At 44.7% G+C, this 25880-nt stretch overlaps 1 protein-coding gene across 1 annotated transcript in view; it reads right to left on the reverse strand.

Annotated features, from left to right (window-relative positions):
- Positions 1-15352, reverse strand: part of LOC115130313 (raftlin-2-like) — a 48655-nt gene extending 33303 nt beyond the window's left edge. Inside the window, exon 1 of the mRNA XM_029661324.2 lies at positions 14725-15352. Within this exon, the coding sequence (XP_029517184.2) occupies positions 14725-14863 (139 nt within the window). The 5' untranslated portion in view covers positions 14864-15352. The remainder of the gene's footprint in view (positions 1-14724) is intronic.
- Between the last annotated feature and the right edge of the window lie 10528 nt (positions 15353-25880).

Genomic DNA, 25880 nt, shown 5'->3' on the forward strand with positions numbered 1-25880 from the left:
ACGGTCTGGACCAAATCTGAACTTATTATAGATGTATGTTTGGATAGCACAGTAGTGAGTAGGGCACAGTACAATACTGAGTACAGTAGAGTACAGTATACTGTACCCTCTGTTGTATTGTACTGCACTGTGATGTCCAAACTTGTGAAACATGAGGAGAATGACATTCACATTTATAATTATTCATTTCCGTGTAGTACAGATTAGGAACCCATGTTTTAATTCCGTTACCGGGTGTAAATCCACTTCAATCATCATGTCAAAGTTGGTATCTGTGCAGTTCATTTTTTTTAAATGTGTGGAAATTAGTAAAAGTCACCCTTGTGCAAACCTTGAAATCAATGTTTTTTGTTTGGCATACATTTTAAAGTGAAAACTGAGTCAAAGCGTAATTCGGTGACAGTGGAATTGCCCATAAATTATTGGTAATCCTAGATCTATTTGTACCGTCTTGCCAACTCATATGGTAATTTTCACACCAATTGTATTTACATTTTATCAAGGAGTCATACTGAGACCATGGTCTCCTTTACATACGAACCCTGAATTGCAGAAATAAATACATCATAATACAAAATGGAAGCAGAAAGAAAAACGCAGTCATAAAAATAAAAAAACACATTGATCAGTAATAAGGTCCTCGATCAGCTGTCTGAATGGACCTAGAGGCACCAGAACATCACATTCATCAGTAATAAGGTCCTCGATCAGCTGTCTGAATGGACCTAGAGGCACCAGAACATCACATTCATCAGTAATAAGGTCCTCGATCAGCTGTCTGAATGGACCTAGAGGCACCAGAACATCACATTCATCAGTAATAAGGTCCTCGATCAGCTGTCTGAATGGACCTAGAGGCACCAGAACATCACATTCATCAGTAATAAGGTCCTCGATCAGCTGTCTGAATGGACCTAGAGGCACCAGAACATCACATTCATCAGTAATAAGGTCCTCGATCAGCTTTCTGAATGGACCTAGAGGCACCAGAACATCACATTCATCAGTAATAAGGTCCTCGATCAGCTGTCTGAATGGACCTAGAGGCACCAGAACATCACATTCATCAGTAATAAGGTCCTCGATCAGCTGTCTGAATGGACCTAGAGGCACCAGAACATCACATTCATCAGTAATAAGGTCCTCGATCAGCTGTCTGAATGGACCTAGAGGCACCAGAACATCACATTCATCAGTAATAAGGTCCTCGATCAGCTGTCTGAATGGACCTAGAGGCACCAGAACATCACATTCATCAGTAATAAGGTCCTCGATCAGCTGTCTGAATGGACCTAGAGGCACCAGAACATCACATTCATCAGTAATAAGGTCCTCGATCAGCTGTCTGAATGGACCTAGAGGCACCAGAACATCACATTCATCAGTAATAAGGTCCCCGATCATTCACATTCATCAGTAATAAGGTCCTCGATCAGCTTTCTGAATGGACCTAGAGGCACCAGAACATCACATTCATCAGTAATAAGGTCCTCGATCAGCTTTCTGAATGGACCTAGAGGCACCAGAACATCACATTCATCAGTAATAAGGTCCTCGATCAGCTTTCTGAATGGACCTAGAGGCACCAGAACATCACATTTAATAACATTTTGAAGATTGTTCTACAAATAAGGTGTAAGAAAATAAAAAAGATGACTTCTCTGACCAAATGCATTTCCTGAGCCATTCCTGAGACTGGGTGTGGTAAATCATACAGTGCCGTCTGAAAGTAATCAGACCCCTTGACTTTTTACACATTTTGTTACGTTACAGCCTTATTCGAAAATGGATTAAATAAAAAAAAGTCCTCAGCAATCTACACACAATACCCCATAATGACAAAGCAAAAACAGGTTTAGAAATGTTTGCAAATGTATTATAAAAAATATTTTAAAAACGTATTTACATAAGTACACAGACCCTTTGCTATGAGACTCGAAATTGAGCTCAGGTGCATCCTGTTTCCATTCATCATCCTTGAGATGTTTCTACAATTTGATTGGAGTCCACCTGTGGGAAATTCAATTGATTGGACATGATTTGGAAAGGCACACACACCTCTCTATATAAGATCCCACAGTTGTCAGAGCAAAACCCACGCCACGAGGTCAAAGGAACTGTCCGTAGAGCTCCGAGACAGGATTGTGTCGAGACACAGATCTGGGGAAGGGTACCAAAACATTTCTGCAGCATTGAACGTTTCCAAGAACACAGCGACCTCCATCATTCTTAAAAATGGAAGAAGTTGGAACCACCAAGAACTTCCTAGAGCTGGCTGCCCAGCCAAACTGAGCAATTGGAGAAGAAGGGCCTTGGTCAGGGAGGTGACCAAGAGCTCTGACAGAGCTCTAGAGTTCCTCTGTGGAGATGGGAGAATCTTCCAGAAGGACAATCATCTTTGCAGCACTCCACCAAATCAGGCCTTTATGGTAAAGTGGCCAGACGGAAGCCACTCCTCAGTAAAAAGCACAAGACAGCCCGCTTGGAGTTTGCCAAAAGCCATCTAAAGGACTCTCAGACCATGACGAAACCAAGATTGAACTCTTTGGCCTGAATGCCAAGTGTCATGTCTGGAGGAAACCTGGCACCATCCCTACGGTGAAGTATGGTGGTGGCAGCATCATGCTGTGGGGATGTTTTTCAGCGGCAGGGACTGGAAGACTAGTCAGGATTGAGGGAAAGATGAACGGAGCAAAGAACGGAGCAAAGTACAGAGAGATCCTTGATGAAAACCTGCTCCAGAGCGCTCAGGACCTCAGACTGGAGCGAAGGTTCACCTTCCATCTGGACAACGACCCTAAGCACACAACCAAGACAATGCAGGAGTGGCTTTGGAACAGGTCTCTGAATGTCCTCGAGTTGCCCGGACTTGAACCCGATCTAACATCTCTGAGAGACCTGAAAATAACTGTGCAGTGATGCTCATCATCCAACCTGACAGAGTTTGAGAGGATCTGCAGAGTAGAATGGGAGAAACTCCCCAAATACAGGGGTGCCAAGCTTGTAGCGTCCTACCCAAGAAGACTGTAATAACTGCCAAAGGTGCTTCAACAAAGTACTACGGGTCTGAATACTTATGTAAATGTCATATTTCCATTTTTTTTTATACATTTGCAAAAATGTCTGTCATTATGGGGTATTGTGTGTAGATTGAGGGAAAATTGAATCCATTTTAGAAAAAGGCAAAATGTAACAAAATGTGGACAGAGGTCTGAAAACTTTCAGAATGATCTGTATTTGCCCATTGTAGAAGTGCTCAGAAAGTTACTTTTCTAAACCTTAATGACAAAACATTCAAGCAATAAAGGTGCTCAAAATGGACCCATTTTGCATACCCCACCATACCATGAGACATCCATGTCTTTGTCACTGGAAAACATAAACGGTTGAGATTGATATCATTGAAAAACTTACAAAACAGTTTTTATAAACTTACCTTAAAAACGTCAATGATCAAAAAAGGCATAAACTCCAATTGTACCGTGTTTTGGTGTGCCCACCATGGGTTCAGACACTAATGCTCTTGAATAAAGGGCGTGTTTCATATTTTTGTTGATACAGTACATGTACTAAAATTGGAATACAATTGAAATAGTATCTTTCAAATTATTCCAAAGATGGTTGGAGGTCCACACATCAGAGAATGTTGACCTGAATGGGAATATCTGTTGTTTTAAATTATGCAGTCAATTCTCCCTAGGAAACCTTTTGAAATCATAGAAATATAGATAATAGAATAGACTGTCCGTTGAAGTTGACGTTTGACGGTGGCAGCCATCTTTGTGTTAGTAAAAATGGAAATTCAATTTAAACATCAATGGTGTAACAACTAAATTGCAGTGGTCTGAAGGATAGGTCCATTCTATAAATTATATTTATATGATTGAAATGACACCCACCCTGTATTCAAGAGCATATATCTCAGCTGATAGCGAGCACAAAAACAAAATACTGTGAAAATAGGGTCTAAGCTACAATATATGCAAATATGAAAAAAAATATGAGTTTACGCGTTTTTAGATATTTGATTTTAAAAAAGGTAAAGAAATATCCATTTCTATTCAAATATTTTTTTCTAGAAATTATAAAATTGTTTGACAACCCTGTTTTTGATTGAATTCAAATGGATTTACTCTCCTATGAACTTATGAGTTCTTTTACACGGAAATCCAGGTTCAACAGTCAGAGATAACCAACCTCGGACAGACTACTTTAGTCATACTATTTTAGGATAACAGGGTGGGTGGATACACTCATTCTCAAATCCTTTCATGTATCCTTCAATCCCATCAAACTGCAATATTTAATGAATACATCTGTCCATACACCTTCATCAACAAATCCTTCCCTGTGCATTTATCCATCCATCCATCCAACCAGCTCCTTTCCATCCCCTCCCTTGTATTCCTTCATCCCCCACTCAGCCCAGTAGAGTCCCACTGGATCAGCAGTGTAATGCCCTCTCTGCCCCTCTATTCACGGGCTGCTATCCAGCCTCTGTCCTGGGTCCAGCGGAGTGCTCCAGCTCTCCCCCATCCCTCCCTCCTTCCATCCACACTGACTGCGGGGCTGAACCAAATCAGCTTGTGAAGCTTTAGCCATTAGCCACTTTGATGTGCTGCCGCAGGCCTCTGCTTCCACCACAGGCAGGAGTAATGGAGCTTTAAAAGGAGGCTAAGCTACTGGGGTGCAACTGGGCTGGGCTGCTGCTGGAGTGGGCTTGGACTGGGCGGGGCTGAGCTGCTACTTGGCGGGGCTGCTACTGGGCTGGTGGGTGGGGGTGTGCAGGGAATGGGAGGGGATCCCAGGCCAGACACATGGTTGGCAGATGTTAATGCGAGTGCAGCGAAATCCTTGTGCTTCTAGTTCTGACCGTGCAATAATATCTAACAAGTAATCTAACAATTTCACAACAACTACCTTATACATACACAAGTGTAAAGGAATGAATAAGAATATGTAATGGATGAGCGATGGCCTTGCGGCATAGGCAAGATGCAGGAGATGGTATAGAGTACAGTATATACAGTTGAAGTCGGAAGTTTACATACACCTTAGCAAAATACATTTAAACTCAGTTTTTCACAATTCCTAAAATGTAATCATAGTAAAAATCCCCTGGCTTAGGTCAATTAGGATTACCACTTTATTTTAAGAATGTGAAATGTCAGAATAATAGTAGAGAATTATTTATTTCAGCTTTTATTTCTTTCATCAAATCAAATGTATTTATATAGCCCTTCGTACATCAGCTGATATCTCAAAGTGCTGTACAGACACCCAGCCTAAAACCCCAAACAGCAAGCAATGCAGGTGTAGTAGCACATTCCCAGTGGGTCAGAAGTTTACATACACACAATTAGTATTTGGTAGCATTGCCTTTAAAATTGTTTAACTTGTGTCAAACGTTTCAGGTAGCCTTCCACAAGCTTCGCACAATAAGTTGGGTGGACTTTGGCCCATTCCTCCTGACAGAGCTGATGTAACTAAGTCAGGTTTTAGGCCTCCTACGCTTTTTCAGTTCTGCCCACATATTTTCTATAGGATTGAGGTCAGGGCTTTGTGATGGCCACTCCAATATCTTGATTTGGTTGTCCTTTAGCTATTTTGAATCAACTTTGGAAGTATGCTTGGGTTCATTGTCCATTTGGAAGACCCATTTGCGGCCAAGCTTTAACTTCATGATTGATGTCTTGAGATGTTGCTTCAATATATCCACATAATTTTTCCTCCTCATGATGCCATCTATTTTATGAAGTGCACCAGTCCCTCCTGCAGCAAAGCACCCCCACAACATGATGCTGCCACCCCTGTGCTTTACGGTTGGGATGGTGTTCTTCAGGCTTGCAAGCATCCCCCTTTTTCCTCTAAACATAACAATGGTCATTATGGCCAAACAGTTCTATTTTTTGTTCTTCAGACGAGAGGACATTTCTCCAAAAAGTACGATCTTTGTCCCCATGTACAGTTGCAAACAGTAGTCTGGCTTTTTTATATTGGTTTTGGAGCAGTGGCTTCTTCCTTGCTGAGTGACCTTTCAGGTTATGTCGATATAGGACTCGTTTTACTGTGGATATAGATACTTTTGTACCTGTTTACTCCAGCATCTTCACAAGGTCCTTTGCTGTTGTTCTGGGATTGATTTGCACTTTTCACACCAAAGTATGTTAATCTCTAGGAGACAGAACATGTCTCCTTCCTAGTACTTGCGTACTATTGTTTCTACAGATGAATGTGGTGCCTCCAGGCATTTGGAAATTTGGACCTAAGGATGAACCAGACTTGTGGAGGTCTACAATTTGTTTTCTGAAGTCTTGGCTGATTTCTTTTGATTTTCCCTTCATGTCAAGCAAATAGGCACTGAGTTTGATGGTAGGCCTTGAAATACATCCACAGGTACCCCTCCAATTGACTTAAATGATGTCAATTAGCCTATCAGAAACTTCTAAAGCCATTACATAATTTTTGGGAATTTTCCAAGCAGTTTAAAGGCACAGTCAACTTAGTGTATGCAAACTTCTGACCCACTGGAATTGTGATCGTGAATTATAAGTGTAATAATCTGTCTGTAAACAATTGTTGGAAAAACGCAAACGTTATATAACGTGGCATTTTTAAAGTGACACATTTATTACATCCAGTTTTTTATTATTAAAGTGGCTAGAGATTGGCTGCTGCCAGCATACTGACTCAATCAATGTTAGTGATGGCTGTTTAACAGTCTGATGGCCTTGAGATTGAAGCTGTTTTTCAGTCTCTCCGTCCCAGCTTTGATGCACCTGTACTGACCTCACCTTCTGGATGGTAGTGAGGTGAACAGGCAGTGGCTCGGGTGGTTGTTGTCTTTGATGATATTTTTGGCCTTCCTGTGACATCAGGTGGTGTAGGTGTGCTGGAGGGCAGGTAGTTTGCCCCTGGTGATGAGTTGTGCAGACCTCACTACCCTCTGTAGAGCCTTACGGTTGTGGGTGGAGCAGTTGCCGTACCAGGCAGTGATACAGCCCGACAGGATGCTCTCGATTGTGCATCTGTAAAGGTTTGTGAGTGTTTTCGGTGACAAGACAAATTTCTTCAGCCTCCTCAGGTTGAAGAGGCGCTGTTGCGCCTTCTTCACCACGCTGTCTGTGTGGGTGGACCATTTCAGTTTGTCTGTGATGTGTACGTCGAGGAACTTAAAAAAACTTTCCACCTTCTCCACTACTGTCCCGTCGATGTGGATAGGGGGGCTCCCTCTGCTGTTTCCTGAAGTCCACAATCATCTCCTTTGTTTTGTTGACGTTGAGTGTGAGTTTTTTTCCTGACACCACACTCAGAGGGCCCTCACCTTCTCCCTGTAGGCTATCTCGTCATTGTTGGTAATCAAGCCTACCACTGTAGTGTCGTCTGCAAACTTGATGAATGAGTTGGAGGCGTGCATGGCCACGCAGTCATGGGTGAACAGAGAGAACAAGAGAGGGCTGAGAACGCACCCTTGTGGTGCCACAGTGTTGAGGATCAGCGAGGTGGAGATGTTGTTTCTTACCCTCACCACCTGGGGTGGCCCGTCAGAAAGTCCAGGACCCAGTTGCACAGGGCGGGGTCGAGACTCAGGGTCTCAAGCTTAATGACAAGTTTGGCGGGGTACTATGGTGTTAAATGCTGAGCTGTAATCGATGAACAGCATTCTTACATAGGTATTCCTCTTGTCCAGATGGGATAGGGTAGTGTGCAGTGTGATTGCGATTGCGTCGTCTATTGGGGCTGTAAGCAAATTGGAGTGGGTCTTAGGTGTCTAGGGTGGAGGTGATATGATCCTTGACTATTCTGTCAAAGCACTTCATGATGACGGTAGTGAGTGCTACGGGGCGATAGTCAATTAGCTCAGTTACCTTAGCTTTCTTGGGAACAGGAACAATGGTGGCCCTCTTGAAGCATGTGGGAACAGCAGACTGGGATAGAGATTGATTGAATATGTCCGTAAACACACCAGCCAGCTGGTCTGCACATGCTCTGAGGATGCGGTTAGGAATGGGAGCCTGAGCTGGCAGCCTTGCGAGGGTTAACACGTTTAAATGTTTTATTCACGTTGGCCGCGGTGAAGGAGAGTCTGAGTTGTCTGAGGCTATCCGGAACATATTCCAGTCCAAGTGATCGAAGCAATCTTAAAGCGTGGAATCCGATTGTTCGGACCAGCGTTGAACAGACCTGAGCACCGGTGTTTCCTGTTTTAATTTATGTCTATAGGCTGGGAGCAACAAAATGAAGTCGTGGTCAGATTTGCCGAAAGGAGGGCGAGGGAGGACTTTGTATGCGTTGCGGAAGTGTAGCAATGATCCAGAATGCTGCCAGCCCAGGTCGATCATTCGATATGCTGATAAAATTTAGGGAGCCATGTTTTCAGATTAGCTTTGTTAAAATCTCCAGCTACATTAAATGCAGCCTCAGGATATATGGTTTCCAGTTTAAATAGAGTCCAATGAAGTTCCTTCAGGGCCGTCAAGGTGTCTGCTTGGGGGGGATATACACGGCTGTGATTATAATCTAAGAGAATTCTCTTGGTAAATAATGTGGTTGGCATTTGATTGTAAGTCATTCTAGGTCAGGTGAACAAAAGGACTTGAGCTTCTGTATGTTGTTATGATCACACCACGACTTAATCATAAGGCATACACCCCGCCCTTCTTCTTATCAGAGAGATGCGTTTCTGTCGGCGCGATGCGTGAAGAAACCGGGTGGCTGTACCGACTCTGATAACATATCCTGAGTGAGCCATGTTTCCGTGAAACAGAGAATGTTACAATCTCTGATATCTCTCTGGAAGGCAACCCTTGCTCGAATTTTGTCTACCTTGTTGTCAAGAGACTGGACATTGGCTAGTAGTATACTCGGGAGCGGTGAGCAATGTGCCCGTCTACGGAGCCTGACCAGAAGACCACTCTGTCTGCCCCTTCTGTGGCGCCGTTGTTGTTTTGGGTTGCCTACTGGGATCCGATCCATTGTCCTGGGTGGTGGTCCAAACAGAGGACCAGCTTCGGGAAAATTGTATTCCTGGTTGTAATGTTGGTAAATTGACGTTGCTCTTATATCCAATAGTTCCTCCCGGCTGTATGTAATAAGACTTAAGATTTTTTGGGCTAACAATGTAAGAAATAATACATAAAAAAATAAATAAATACTGCATAGTTTCCTAAGGACTAGAAGAGGCGACCATCTCTGTCGGCGCCAAAAGCTTCCCTTTCTCTGCTTCCCTGGCCACTCACTCATCTAGAGATTTCACTGTGATCTGGACTTGCCAGGGTCTTTTTATCTGTTATCTCAGTCTAAGGTGTTTGTGTGCGTTTTGAGTGAGAGTGCGTTGTGTGTGAATGTCTGTAAATATATGATATTTGTTCAGTCTGTTGGAATGTGATACGTGTGTTTTTATGTCAGCAAATTGGCCATCAGATTGAGCTTTTTTGTGCGTTTGCAAGCATGCTTGACTGTGATGTTGTTTACTTGCACTTGTGTGTGTGTCAGAAATGTTTCTTTATTTCAAGGAGAACCGAAGGAGAGGAGAAGGAACGTGTTATGGGTTCTAACTAATCCCCAATCATCAGGCAGGTCCAGTGTTGATGTTATTGCTAAAGCTAAAGCCCACTGGTTTGGCCTAAAGCCCAGAACAACAATGAAACAGATCATAGGTGGGTGATTAAGGACATTAGATGTAATCCTTAATAATCGGTTTAGCTCTACCTCACACTGAAACATCTTTCTCAGAGGCTCTGCAGCAGAGAGCATAGTAATCAGTCAGCCTGTCTATCTATCTAGTGGAATGCACTGGTCCTGGAGGTCGTGGGAGACACATGGCCTGGTCCTGGAGGTCGTGGGAGACACTTGGCCTGGTCCTGGAGGTCATGGGAGACACTTGGCCTGGTCCTGGAGGTCGTGGGAGACACATGGCCTGGTCCTGGAGGTCGTGGGAGACACATGGCCTGGTCCTGGAGGTCGTGGGAGACACTTGGCCTGGTCCTGGAGGTCGTGGGAGACACTTGGCCTGGTCCTGGAGGTCGTGGGAGACACTTGGCCTGGTACTGGAGGTCGTGGAAGACAGATGGCCTGATATTGGAGGTCGTGGGAGACACTTGGCCTGGTCCTGGAGGTCGTGGGAGACACTTGGCCTGGTATTGGAGGTCGTGGGAGACACTTGGCCTGGTCCTGGAGGTCGTGGGAGACACTTGGCCTGGTCCTGGAGGTCGTGGGAGACACTTGGCCTGGTCCTGGAGGTCGTGGGAGACACTTGGCCTGGTCCTGGAGGTCGTGGGAGACACTTGGCCTGGTCCTGGAGGTCGTGGGAGACACTTGGCCTGGTACTGGAGGTCGTGGAAGACAGATGGCCTGATATTGGAGGTCGTGGGAGACACTTGGCCTGGTCCTGGAGGTCGTGGGAGACACTTGGCCTGGTATTGGAGGTCGTGGGAGACACTTGGCCTGGTCCTGGAGGTCGTGGGAGACACTTGGCCTGATCCTGGAGGTCGTGGGAGACACTTGGCCTGGTCCTGGAGGTCGTGGGAGACACTTGGCCTGGTCCTGGAGGTCGTGGGAGACACTTGGCCTGGTCCTGGAGGTCGTGGGAGACACTTGGCCTGGTCCTGGAGGTCGTGGGAGACACTTGGCCTGGTCCTGGAGGTCGTGGGAGACACTTGGCCTGGTCCTGGAGGTCGTGGGAGACACGTGGCCTGGTATTGGAGGTCGTGGGAGACACTTGGCCTGGTCCTGGAGGTCGTGGGAGACACATGGCCTGGTCCTGGAGGTCGTGGGAGACACTTGGCCTGGTCCTGGAGGTCAAGGAAGACACTTGGCCTGGTCCTGGAGGTCGTGGGAGACAGATGGCCTGATACTGGAGGTCGTGGGAGACAGATGGCCTGATACTGGAGGTCGTGGGAGACACTTGTCCTGATACTGGAGGTCGTGGGAGACACTTGGCCTGGTCCTGGAGGTCGTGGGAGACACATGGCATGGTACTGGAGGTCGTGGGAGACACTTGGCATGGTACTGGAGGTCGTGGGAGACACTTGGCATGATACTGGAGGTCGTGGGAGACACTTGGCATGATACTGGAGGTCGTGGGAGACACTTGGCATGATACTGGAGGTCGTGGGAGACACTTGGCATGATACTGGAGGTCGTGGGAGACACTTGGCATGATACTGGAGGTCGTGGGAGACACATGGCCTGGTCCTGGAGGTCGTGGGAGACACATGGCCTGGTCCTGGAGGTCGTGGGAGACACTTGGCCTGATACTGGAGGTCGTGGGAGACAGATGGCCTGATACTGGAGGTCGTGGGAGACAGATGGCCTGATACTGGAGGTCGTGGGAGACACTTGTCCTGATACTGGAGGTCGTGGGAGACACTTGGCCTGGTCCTGGAGGTCGTGGGAGACACATGGCATGGTACTGGAGGTCGTGGGAGACACTTGGCATGGTACTGGAGGTCGTGGGAGACACTTGGCATGATACTGGAGGTCGTGGGAGACACTTGGCATGATACTGGAGGTCGTGGGAGACACTTGGCATGATACTGGAGGTCGTGGGAGACACTTGGCATGATACTGGAGGTCGTGGGAGACACTTGGCATGATACTGGAGGTCGTGGGAGACACATGGCCTGGTCCTGGAGGTCGTGGGAGACACTTGGCCTGATACTGGAGGTCGTGGGAGACACTTGGCCTGATACTGGAGGTCGTGGGAGACAGATGGCCTGATACTGGAGGTCGTGGGAGACACTTGGCCTGATACTGGAGGTCGTGGGAGACACTTGGCCTGATACTGGAGGTCGTGGGAGACACTTGGCATGATACTGGAGGTCGTGGGAGACACTTGGCATGATACTGGAGGTCGTGGGAGACACTTGGCCTGATACTGGAGGTCGTGGGAGACAGATGGCCTGATACTGGAGGTCGTGGGAGACACTTGGCCTGATACTGGAGGTCGTGGGAGACACTTGGCATGATACTGGAGGTCGTGGGAGACACTTGGCATGATACTGGAGGTCGTGGGAGACACTTGGCATGATACTGGAGGTAGTGGGAGACACTTGGCCTGATACTGGAGGTCGTGGGAGACAGATGGCCTGATACTGGAGGTCGTGGGAGACACTTGTCCTGATACTGGAGGTTGTGGGAGACACATGGCCTGGTCCTGGAGGTCGTGGGAGACACTCGGCATGATACTGGAGGTCGTGGGAGACACTCGGCATGATACTGGAGGTCGTGGGAGACACTCGGCATGATACTGGAGGTCGTGGGAGACACTCGGCATGATACTGGAGGTCGTGGGAGACACTCGGCATGATACTGGAGGTCGTGGGAGACACTCGGCCTGATACTGGGGGTCGTGGGAGACACTCGGCCTGATACTGGGGGTCGTGGGAGACACTCGGCCTGATACTGGAGGTCGTGGGAGACACTCGGCCTGATACTGGAGGTCGTGGGAGACACTTGGCCTGATACTGGAGGTCGTGGGAGACACTTGGCCTGGTACTGGAGGTCGTGGGAGACACTTGGCCTGGTATTGGAGGTCGTGGGAGACACTTGGCCTGGTACTGGAGGTCGTGGGAGACACTTGGCCTGGTACTGGAGGTTGTGGGAGACACTTGGCTTGGGAAAAATACAGTATCAACAGCAAGCATCAAATGTGGCTAAGATCCCCCACATAGAATAAAGATAACTCTGTGACACAGCCAGACAAGCAACACATAAAGGCATGAAAAGCAGTAGGCACAGCAGTCCTTTTAATTCTTGACCAATGAGCATCAAATTAAAAACATATATTTGTTGTATTTCCAGACACTTTTTGGAGTATTCCTGTTATTCAACAATGTGTGGATGTCTATCTATTCTACACAGGCCTAGAGCCAGACACGAGGCACTCTGACATAGCAGAGAGAGAGGTATTCTTGTGATGTGCTTTTTGCTTTGTCTCGGAGACATCTGCAGGCCAGGTGCTCCGCACTCGGGAATGGAGCTCAGACATGTTCAGGGTTATGTACGCTCCAAAAAAGACCCTCAGGACATCTATTATACAGCTTCTCTCTGTCTCCAGTCACCGCTCCTCATTTCAATAACACACTCAAGCTATTTAGGGTTGAACTTGACAACCTGTACCACAGTCTTATTATGTACATAGTAGTACTAGACATATCATTTGATATTTAAATTAAGTAGTACAGTATTTCAATAACGTATATGAGGCCATGTTTTCTTCTTGACCAGGTTTCGGTTGGTATGGAAGTCACCACCAGCCTACACAGACTGAGGCTCCTATATCCAGTTGAACTGGTCTTGGTAATATGTGGCTGGTGTGGAAGTCACCACCAGCCTACACAGACTGAGACTCCTATATCCAGTTGAACTGGTCTTGGTAATATGTGGCTGGTGTGGAAGTCACCACCAGCCTACACAGACTGAGACTCCTATATCCAGTTGAACTGGTCTTGGTAATATGTGGCTGGTGTGGAGGAAACTCATGACTTTCTGCTGATCTCCCCCAAAAAAAGCACTTTTGAACAAACACACACACGCTTGTTGAGAATATACTCAAATGAATCCCGGCTATGTCCAGATACTAAATGGTCTGTGCTGTAGAATAAGAGTGACTGTATGAACTCTATCAACTAGCGGGCTTTAATCCCAACCCCTGGGCTGGGCGCCATGCCACTCTTTACTGTGTCAGCCCAAACCCAATAACCCATGCAGACCTATCTAATCACATCTAAAGATCATAGCCATGATGACACAGAGGTACCACAGTGAGCAAGAGAGTGGTGGCTCCCCAGGGAGTCCCAGTCTACAGACCAATATGTAATTTGTATTAGAGCAGGGTTTCCCAAACTGGGTCCTGGGGTGAGCGTTTAGGGCAAACTGGGTCCTGGGGTGAGCGTTTAGTTTTTTTTGCCCTAGCTCTACACAGCTGACCAAAACATCATCAAGCTTAGATCATTTGAATCAGATGTGTAGTGCTAGGGCAAAAAGACTAAACCCTGTATTAGGATGGCATTGATGACCATTATTTGATTTCAACATCATTGTTTAGATTCTACCAGACACTTTATAAACCAACACTCAATTCAAAGGAACACCAGCCACTGTTAACATGGCCTTACTTAATCATAATTTCCCTTCCAAATAGGCCACCATGGGTACAACATCAACCAGCCTGAGGCTCCAAAACTCTTCATGTCGGGATTACACACAAAAAAAAATCTGTTTGACGAAGGTCTGTTGTGGCAGTTCCAGATGATCATGAATCATATTCTAATGTGGTGGCAGGTGTCTGCAGTAGTAGGTACTGTATCGTTCATCCCACATGGATGCGCGCACGCACGCAAAAAAATCCTGACCTATTTCTCTGGATAATAAAATGACAGCGGTTGCTAAGAGAACAGAGAGTAGCCAGAGCACAGGAATCAGGATACACACATGTAGTTCGTTCCAATTAGGATCAACCCAAAGAAATACGCTTGTATTTGAAAAACAAATCTTCAATTTGTAAGACAATGTTTGAAAACGAAAAGCCATACATTGTAAAAATGGGGGGCAAGCCCAGGCTATTTCATAAGAAAGTAGTAATTCACGTTTCTTTGTTTTCTTACATTCAGTTAGTGTAGCAGAGTCAATATCTAAAGAAACATTGTTTAGAATAAATCCAGAGTAGCCCGTTTTGTTTTATCAATGAATGTGAGATGATATCCTAACGCATAACGTTACCTTCCAAACTGAAGTCCAGTAGCACATACTCGTAAACGGTGTCTGTTATGGTCTCCACTTGCGGTCTCTTCAGAGTGGAGTATATCTTCCCGGGGCTACTGTCCTCTGGGTCGTCCAGTTTCCTCAACCCGCAGCCCATAGTGCCGTGGCGGGATATCCAGCTCACACTAACCGGGACGATGACAGTTAGCCGACAAACAGAGCTTTGCTATTGCTATAAAGTTAACCGGATTGCTCCATCCAGGGTGGGTTGACGCTATAAAGCCGTTTGACGTTGCCCCCGGATAATCACTGTCATAAGGCAACCAACCACAATAATAAAAAATATTCAATTTTATATGTTTCTGTAAATAGTTATTTTTCAACGCACCGTGCGCCTAAAAGCGTGAAGCTCTCGTTCTTTGGAGAAAAACAAAACATAAAAAGTTACAATAATTGAGAACTCCACCACTGCGCGCGAGCGGCTACTTTGTTTTACGTCGACTTATTGGCAACAAATCCACTTTTAGTTTTCTTTTCGCCTATCAAATTATATTATTCGTATCATCCACTTAAAAAAACGAGAGTGATTTTAGTAAAGCCGAATAATAAATGTGTGAGTGATTCATGAAAGCCAAAGCGTGGCTGCTCGCAGGAGGGAGAAAACATGGGAGGACCGAAGGCGAGGAGGTGATTTGTGTAGCATGATATGGCCTGTATTTTAATGGCTGCTTGGTTTATTTACTAAATATACATATTTCTGTAGGCTATAGATGTAGCACACTGGGCACAGACGTCAGTTCGTCTATTTTTGATTTCGGCTCAATTTGGTTGAGTTGTCAACTAACCTAAATTCAACATGAAATGTCACTATGACATGGGATTTAGGTTGACAGTTGGTTGAGAACAAGACGAAACACCCTTACTTTGATGACTTTCTGCAAATCAACATCATCACATTCAATTGTGGGGTTGAAAAGGACCTGGAAACAACATTGATTCAACCACTTTTTGCCCAGTGAAGCCTAGTGATGTTGGGCTCTATAATCTTTATAGAAAAACCTTTGCAGGTTCTCAATGAAGTTGTTTTATGTAATGAGGCAATACTCGTGTACATTTACGACGCCAGTAGATACTTTTGAGTGCATTGCTATGACTCAAAGCCACTGGAGATCACTAAAGTTCAAAGGAAGTGAATGAAACTTGTGACCAAGGCATGACTTCACCTGCTCAAAGATTTATACACCAAATCCTTTATTTCACCAGTCATTTTCATGATGACACTGTTGGACCATGATCAACTATATAGATGGAGAATGATCAACTATACAGATGGAGAATGATCACCTATACAGATGGACCATGATCACCTATACAGATGGAGAATGATCAACTATACAGATGGAGAATGATCACCTATACAGATGGACCATGATCACCTATACAGATGGAGAATGATCAACTATACAGATGGAGAATGATCACCTATACAGATGGACCATGATCAACTATACAGATGGACCATGATCAACTATATAGATGGAGAATGATCAACTATACAGATGGACCATGATCAACTATATAGATGGAGAATGATCAACTATACAGATGGAGAATGATCACCTATACAGATGGACCACGATCACCTATACAGATGGAGAATGATCAACTATACAGATGGACCATGATCACCTATACAGGTGGACCATGATCACCTATACAGATGGAGAATGATCAACTATACAGATGGAGAATGATCACCTATACAGATGGACCATGATCAACTATACAGATGGAGAATGATCAACTATACAGATGGAGAATGATCAACTATACAGATGGAGAATGATCAACTATACAGATGGAGAATGATCACCTATACAGATGGACCATGATCACCTATACAGATGGACCATGATCAACTATACAGATGGACCATGATCTTCCTAGTTCAAGGAAGATCATGGTCCATCTGTATAGTTGACAGTCAGTCTATTGATCCAGCTTTTCACTACTTGTCAACAATGAATTGGAGGACCATTATTGACTCTGAGCAAGAGGTTATTGAGAGTGGTGGGCATTTTGTCCATTTCAATTGAAGCTGTTTTACCAATGGAAAATTATTTCCCTTAGATTAATCAATTATATTACGTAATATCCCTATCACTAGACATGGGAACTAGACACAATCAGTAATATGCATTTGAACCAAATTGACTCAAATTAAGTGTGTTTGTGTGGGTGGGTGTGTCTCTCTCTATTTCTCTTGCAGTCAATACACGTCTGATTGTTGAATTGTAACTGGGATCATTGAAGCAGCTGAGAGCGAGCCATTATAACAGCTGGAGGTCCTTATGGCGTAAGGCACCAGCACCAGGTTTATTTCACCGTTATTTAACCAGGTAGGCTAGTTGAGAACAAGTTCTCATTTGCAACTGCGACCTGGCCAAGATAAAGCAAAGCAGTTCGACACATACAACAACACAGAGTTACGCATGGAATAAACAAACATACAATCAATAATAACAGTAGAAAAATATATATATACAGCATGTGCAAATGAGGTAGGATAAGAGAGGTAAGGCAATAAATAGGCCATGGTGGCGAAGTAATTATAATATAGCAATTAAACACTGGAATGGTAGGATGTACAGAACATGAATGTGCAAGTTGAGATACTGGGGTGCAAAGGAGCAAGATAAATAAATAAATACAGTATGGGGATGAGGTAGATTGGATGGGCTATTTACAGGTGAGCTATGTACAGGTGCAGTGATCTGTGAGCTGCTCAGACAGCTGGTGCTTAAAGCTAGTGAGGGAGGTAAGAGTCTCCAGCTTCAGAGATGTTTGCAGTTCGTTCCAGTCATTGGCAGCAGAGAACTGGAAGGAGAGGTGGCCAAAGGAAGAATTGGCTTTGGGGGTGACCAGTGAGATATACCTGCTGGAGCGCGTGCTACTGGGGGGTGCTGCTATGGTGACCAGTGAGCTGAGATAAGGCTGGGCTTTACCTAGCAGAGACTTGTAGATGACCTGGAGCCAGTGGGTTTGGCAACGGTTATGAAGCGAGGGCCAGCCAACGAGATCATACAGGTCGCAGTGGTGGGTAGTATATGGGGCTTTGGTGACAAAACGGATGGCACTGTGATAGACTGCATCCAATTTGTTGAGTAGAGTGTTGGAGGCTATTTTGTAAATTACATCGCTGAAGTCGAGGATCAGTAGGATGGTCGGTTTTACGAGGGTATGTTTGGCAGCATGAGTGAAGGATGCTTTGTTGCGAAATAGGAAGCCGATTCTAGATTTGGATTGGAAATGTTTAATGTGAGTCTGGAAGGAGAGTTTACAGTCTAACCAGACACCTAGGTATTTGTAGTTGTCCACATATTCTAATTCAGAACAGTCCAGAGTAGTGATGCTGGACAGGCGGGCAGGTGCGGGCCGCGATCGTTTGAAGAGCATGCATTTAGTTTTATTTGCATTTAAGAGCCGTTGGAGGCCACGGAAGGAGAGTTGTATGGCATTGAAGCTCATTTGGAGCTTAGTTAACAGGGTCCAACGAAGGGCCAGAGGTATACCAAATGGTGTCGTCTGCATAGAGGTGGATCAAAGAATCACCAGCAGCGAGAGCGACATCATTGATGTATACAGAGAAGAGAGTCGGCCTGAGAATTGAACCCTTTGCCACCCCCATAGAGACTGCCAGAGGTCCGGACAACAGGCCCTCCGATTTGACATACTGAACTCTATCGGAGAAGTAGTTGGTGAACCAAGCGTGGCAATCATTTGAGAAACCAAGGCTGTTGAGTATGCCAATAAGAATGTTGTGATTGACAGAGTCGAAAGCCTTAGCCAGGTCAATGAATACGGCTGTACAGTAATGTCTCTTATCGATGGCGGTTATGATATCGTTTAGGACCTTGAGCGTGGCTGAGGTGCACCCATGACCAGCTCTGAAACCAGATTGCATAGCGGAGAAGGTATGGTGAGATTCGATATGGTCGGTAATCTGTTTGTTAACTTGGCTTTCAAAGACCTTAAAAAGGCAGAGTAGAATAGATATAGGTCTGTAGCAGTTTGGGTCAAGAGTGTCTCCCCCTTTGAAGAGGGGGATGAGCGCGGCAGCTTTCCAATCTATGGGAATCTCAGACGACACAAAAGAGAGGTTGAACAGGCAAGTAACAGGGGTTGCAATAATTTCGGCAGATCATTTTAGAAAGAGAGGGTCCAGATTGTCTATCCCCGCTGATTTGTAGGGGTCCAGATTTTGCAGCTCTTTCAGATCATCAGCTATCTGGATTTGGGTGCAGGAGAAGTGGGGGAGGTTTGGCCATGTTGCTGTGGGGGATGCAGGGCTGTTGACCGGGGTAGGGGTAGCTAGGTGGAAAGCATGGCCAGCCGTAGAAAAATGCTTATTGAAATTCAATTATTGTGGATTTATCGGTAGTGACAGTGTTTCCTAGCCTCAGTGCAGTGGGCAGCTGGGAGGATGTGCTCATATTCTCCATGGACTTTACAGTGTCCCAGAACTTTTTTGAGTTTGTACTACAGGATGCAAACTTCTGTTTGAAAAAGCTATCCTTAGCTTTCCTAACTGCCTGTGTATTATTGGTTCCTAACTTCCCTAAAAGTTGCATATCACTGGGGCTATTCGATGCTAATGTAGAACGCCACAGGATGTTTTTGTGCTGGTCAAGGGCAGATAGGTCTGGAGTGAACTAAGGGCTATATCTATTCCTAGTTCTACATTTTTTGAATGGAGCATGCTTATTTAAGATGGTGAGGAAGGCACTTTAAAAAAATAACCAGGCATCCTCTACTGACGGGATGAGGGCAATGTCATTCCAGGATACCCCGGCCAGGTCAATTAGAAAGGTCTGCTTGCAAAAGTGTTTTAGGGAGCGTTTGACAGTGATGAGGGGTGGTCTTTTGACCACAGACCCATTACGGATGCAGGCAATGAGGCAGTGATCGCTGAGATCTTGGTTGAAAACAGCAGAGGTGTATTTGGAGGGCGAGTTAGTTAGGATGATATCTATGAGGGTGCCCGTGTTTACAGATTTGGGGTTGTACCCGGTACGTTCATTGATAATTTGTGTGAGATTGAGGGCATCAAGTTTAGATTGTAGGATGGCCAGGGTGTTAAGCATGTCCCAGTTTAGGTCACCTAACAGCTCAGAAGATAGACGGGGAGCAATCAATTCACATATGGTGTCCAGGGCACAGCTGGGGACATAGGGTGGTCTATAGCAAGCAGCAACGGTGAGAGACTTGTTTCTGGAAAGGTGCATTTTGTTTTTGGTACAGACCTGGATAGTAAGATAGCCTGCAGAGTTCTATCTCTTCAGTAGATTGCAACACCACCCCCTTTGGCAGTTCTATCTTGGCGGAAAATATTATAGTTAGGGATGGAAATTTCAGGGTTTTTGGTGGTTTTCCTAAACCAGGATTCAGACACGGCTATGACATCCAGGTTGGCAGAATGTGCTAAAGCAGTGAATAAAGCAAACTTAGTACCGTGCTTTTACACCTGCATTGTTTGCTGTTTGGGGTTTTAGGCTGGGTTTCTGTACAGCACTTTGAGATATCAGCTGATGTACGAAGGGCTATATAAATAAATTTGATTTGATTTGATTTGGATGTGCATCCCAAATAGCATCCTATTCCCTATGTAGTGCATTACTTTTGACCAGAGCCCTTTATGGGCCCTTTGTCAAAAGTCGTGCACTACAATAAGAAATAGGGTGTCATTTGGGAATCAGACTGGGACTTTCAGACAGGAAACCACTGTGATTCTAGAGTCTCACACAGGCCAGGCCAGAGCAGAGGACAGCAAGAAGGAAGCCAGGGCCTTCTTTAAACACTGTATACATCAGTACATTAAACACCCAGGACCTAAACAATACGTTCCTCTCTTCCCCTGCCAGGCTGAAGGGCTGGTCGCTGGTATACATCATATGCACATAGCTGAGTGAAAATAAACTCCTCTGCTCCAAATGTGTGTTCTCTTTTACACACACCATACCGTATGACCTATCAGAGTTGTCCCTGACCATATGACCTAAAACTCAAAGAAAACTATGGGCCCTAGTTATAGGCTCCATAGGTTTTGTGGTCAGGGACAACTCTGGGCCCTTAACTTACTGAATGCACCAAGTCGAGAACCAACAGGACCCTGAACAGCTTCCACCACCAAGCCATAAGACTGCTAAACAAGACTGCTAAATAGCTAATCAAATGGCTACCCAGACTACCTGCATTGACCCTTTTTTGCACTAACTCTCTTTCACCGACTCTATGCAAACACACTGTAATCTACCCACACACTGACACATACTAACACCCAACACACACACACACACACACACACACTACATATGCCCACACACACATAACATGCCCACACATGCATACAGATGCAACACACTCACACACACACTTTCACACTCACCACATACAATACGCTGCTGCTACTGTCTATCTATCCTGTTGTCTAGTCACTTTACCCCGAACTACAGTATACTGCTGCTACTGTCTATTATCTATCCTGTTGTCTAGTCACTTTACCCCTACCTACAGTATACTGCTGCTACTGTCTATTATCTATCCTGTTGCCTAGTCACTTTACACCTACCTACAGTATACTGCTGTTGCGGTCTATTATCTATCCTTTACACCTACCTACAGTGTACTGCTGCTACTGTCTATTATCTATCCTTTACACCTACCTACAGTATACTGCTGTTGCGGTCTATTATCTATCCTTTACACCTACCTACAGTATACTGCTGCTACTGTCTATTATCTATCCTTTACCCCTACCTACAGTATACTGCTGCTACTGCCTATTATCTATCCTTTACCCCTACCTACAGTATACTGCTGCTACTGTCTATTATCTATCCCGTTGCCTAGTCACTTTACCCCTACCTACAGTATACTGCTGCTACTGTCTATTATCTATGCTGTTGTCTAGTCACTTTACCCCTACCTATATGTACATAGCTACCTAAATTACCTCGTACTCCTGCACAACAACTCGGTACTGGTACTCCCTGTATATAGCCATGATATTACCTCGTACTCCTGCTCATTGACTCAGTACTGGTGCTCCCTGTATATAGCCATGTTATTACCTCGTACCCCTGCTCATTGACTCAGTACTGGTACTCCCTGTATATAGCCATGTTATTACCTCGTACCCCTGCATATCAACTCAGTACTGGTACTCCCTGTATGTAGCCATGTTATTACCTGGTACTCCTGCACTTTGACTCAGTACTGGTACTCCCTGTATATAGCCATGTTATTACCTCGTACTCCTGCATATCAACTCAGTACTGGTACTCCCTGTATATAGCCATGTTATTACCTGGTACTCCTGCACATTGACTCAGTACTGGTACTCCCTGTATATAGCCATGTTATTACCTGGTACTCCTGCACATTGACTCAGTACTGGTACTCCCTGTATATAGCCATGTTATTACCTCGTACCCCTGCATATCAACTCAGTACTGGTACTCCCTGTATATAGCCATGTTATTACCTGGTACTCCTGCACATTGACTCAGTACAGGTACTCCCTGTATATAGCCATGTTATTACCTCGTACTCCTGCTCATTGACTCAGTACTGGTACTCCCTGTATGTAGCCATGTTATTACCTCGTACCCCTGCACATTGACTCAGTACTGGTACTCCCTGTATATAGCCATGTTATTACTTCGTACTCCTGCTCATTAACTCAGTACTGGTACTCCCTGTATGTAGCCATGTTATTACCTCGTACCCCTGCACATTGACTCAGTACTGGTACTCCCTGTATATAGCCATGTTATTACCTCGTACTCCTGCTCATTGACTCAGTACTGGTACACCCTGTATATAGCCATGTTATTACCTCGTACTCCTGCACATTGACTCAGTACTGGTACTCCCTGTATATAGCCATGTTATTACCTTGTACTCCTTCACATTGACTCAGTATTGGTACTCCGTGTATGTAGCCATGTTATTACCTCGTACTCCTTCACATTGACTCAGTACTGGTACTCCCTGTATGTAGCCATGTTATTACCTTGTACTCCTTCACATTGACTCAGTATTGGTACTCCCTGTATATAGCCATGTTATTACCTGGTACTCCTGCACATTGACTCAGTACTGGTACTCCCTGTATATAGCCATGTTATTACCTCGTACTCCTGCACATTGACTCAGTACTGGTACTCCCTGTATATAGCCATGTTATTACCTCGTACTCCTGCTCATTGACTCAGTACTGGTACTCCCTGTATGTAGCCATGTTATTACCTCGTACTCCTGCACATTGTCTCAGTACTGGTACTCCCTGTATATAGCCATGTTATTACCTTGTACTCCTTCACATTGACTCAGTATTGGTACTCCGTGTATGTAGCCATGTTATTACCTCGTACCCCTGCACATTGACTCAGTACTGGTACTCCCTGTATATAGCCATGTTATTACCTCGTACTCCTGCTCATTGACTCAGTACAGGTACTCCCTGTATATAGCCATGTTATTACCTCGTACTCCTGCTCATTGACTCAGTACTGGTACTCCCTGTATGTAGCCATGTTATTACCTCGTACCCCTGCACATTGACTCAGTACTGGTACTCCCTGTATATAGCCATGTTATTACTTCGTACTCCTGCTCATTAACTCAGTACTGGTACTCCCTGTATGTAGCCATGTTATTACCTCGTACCCCTGCACATTGACTCAGTACTGGTACTCCCTGTATATAGCCATGTTATTACCTCGTACTCCTGCTCATTGACTCAGTACTGGTACACCCTGTATATAGCCATGTTATTACCTCGTACTCCTGCACATTGACTCAGTACTGGTACTCCCTGTATATAGCCATGTTATTACCTTGTACTCCTTCACATTGACTCAGTATTGGTACTCCGTGTATGTAGCCATGTTATTACCTCGTACTCCTTCACATTGACTCAGTACTGGTACTCCCTGTATGTAGCCATGTTATTACCTTGTACTCCTTCACATTGACTCAGTATTGGTACTCCCTGTATATAGCCATGTTATTACCTGGTACTCCTGCACATTGACTCAGTACTGGTACTCCCTGTATATAGCCATGTTATTACCTCGTACTCCTGCACATTGACTCAGTACTGGTACTCCCTGTATATAGCCATGTTATTACCTCGTACTCCTGCTCATTGACTCAGTACTGGTACTCCCTGTATGTAGCCATGTTATTACCTCGTACTCCTGCACATTGTCTCAGTACTGGTACTCCCTGTATATAGCCATGTTATTACCTTGTACTCCTTCACATTGACTCAGTATTGGTACTCCGTGTATGTAGCCATGTTATTACCTCGTACTCCTTCACATTGACTCAGTACTGGTACTCCCTGTATGTAGCCATGTTATTACCTCGTACTCCTTCACATTGACTCAGTATTGGTACTCCCTGTATGTAGCCATGTTATTACCTCGTACTCCTTCACATTGACTCAGTACTGGTACTCCCTGTATGTAGCCATGTTATTACCTTGTACTCCTTCACATTGACTCAGTATTGGTACTCCCTGTATGTAGCCATGTTATTACCTTGTACTCCTTCACATTGACTCAGTATTGGTACTCCCTGTATGTAGCCATGTTATTACCTTGTACTCCTTCACATTGACTCAGTATTGGTACTCCCTGTATGTAGCCATGTTATTACCTTGTACTCCTTCACATTGACTCAGTATTGGTACTCCCTGTATGTAGCCATGTTATTACCTTGTACTCCTTCACATTGACTCAGTATTGGTACTCCCTGTATGTAGCCATGTTATTACCTTGTACTCCTTCACATTGACTCAGTATTGGCACTCCCTGTATGTAGCCATGTTATTACCTTGTACTCCTTCACATTGACTCAGTATTGGCACTCCCTGTATGTAGCCATGTTATTACCTTGTACTCCTTCACATTGACTCAGTATTGGCACTCCCTGTATGTAGCCATGTTATTACCTTGTACTCCTTCACATTGACTCAGTATTGGCACTCCCTGTATGTAGCCATGTTATTACCTTGTACTCCTTCACATTGACTCAGTATTGGCACTCCCTGTATGTAGCCATGTTATTACCTTGTACTCCTTCACATTGACTCAGTATTGGCACTGTGTATTTATTCCTCATGTAACTATTTTTATTTTTATTTTTGTATCTTTAACTTTGCATTGTTGGAAAAGGACCAGTAAGTATGCATTTAACAAATAAAAATGTATTTGATTTATAATATGGTGTTTGATTGTGTGTATGCGTGCGTGTGCGAAAGCATTAGTCTGAACCTGCTGTCTACAAAGCATGTGGCAAATACGATTTGATATGTTGTGTCTGTGTGTTAATATGGTGTTTGAGTGTGTTTGAGTGTGACAGAAGGAAATGTATTTATTTATTTCACCTTTATTTAACCAGGTAGGCAAGTTGAGAACAAGTTCTCATTTAATTGCGACCTGGCCAAGATAAAGCAAAGCAGTTCGACACATACAACAACACAGAGTTACACATGGAGTAAAACAAACATACAGTCAATAATACAGTATAAACAAGTCTATATACAATGTGAGCAAATGAGGTGAGATAAGGGAGGTAAAGGCAAAAAAAGGCCATGGTGGCAAAGTAAATACAATATAGCAAGTAAAACACTGGAATGGTAGAATTGCAGTGGAAGAATGTGCAAAGTAGAAATAAAAATAATGGGGTGCAAAGGAGCAAAATAAATAAATAAAATACAGTAGGGAAAGAGGTAGTTGTTTGGGCTAAATTATAGGTGGGCTATGTACAGGTGCAGTAATCTGTGAGCTGCTCTGACAGTTGGTGCTTAAAGCTAGTGAGGGAGATAAGTGTTTCCAGTTTCAGAGATTTTTGTAGTTCGTTCCAGTCATTGGCAGCAGAGAACTGGAAGGAGAGGCGGCCAAAGAAATAATTGGTTTTGGGGGTGACTAGAGATATACCTGCTGGAGCGTGTGCTACAGGTGGGAGATGCTATGGTGACCAGCGAGCTGAGATAAGGGGGGACTTTACCTAGCAGGGTCTTGCATGCAAGTGTGTCGGTGTGTGTGTGTACGTGTACTTGTGACAGAGGGAAACCATGTTGTTGTCTTTCAAAGGAAACATGG

This window comes from Oncorhynchus nerka, linkage group LG1, assembly GCF_034236695.1.
Source record: "Oncorhynchus nerka isolate Pitt River linkage group LG1, Oner_Uvic_2.0, whole genome shotgun sequence".
NCBI lineage: Eukaryota > Metazoa > Chordata > Actinopteri > Salmoniformes > Salmonidae > Oncorhynchus > Oncorhynchus nerka.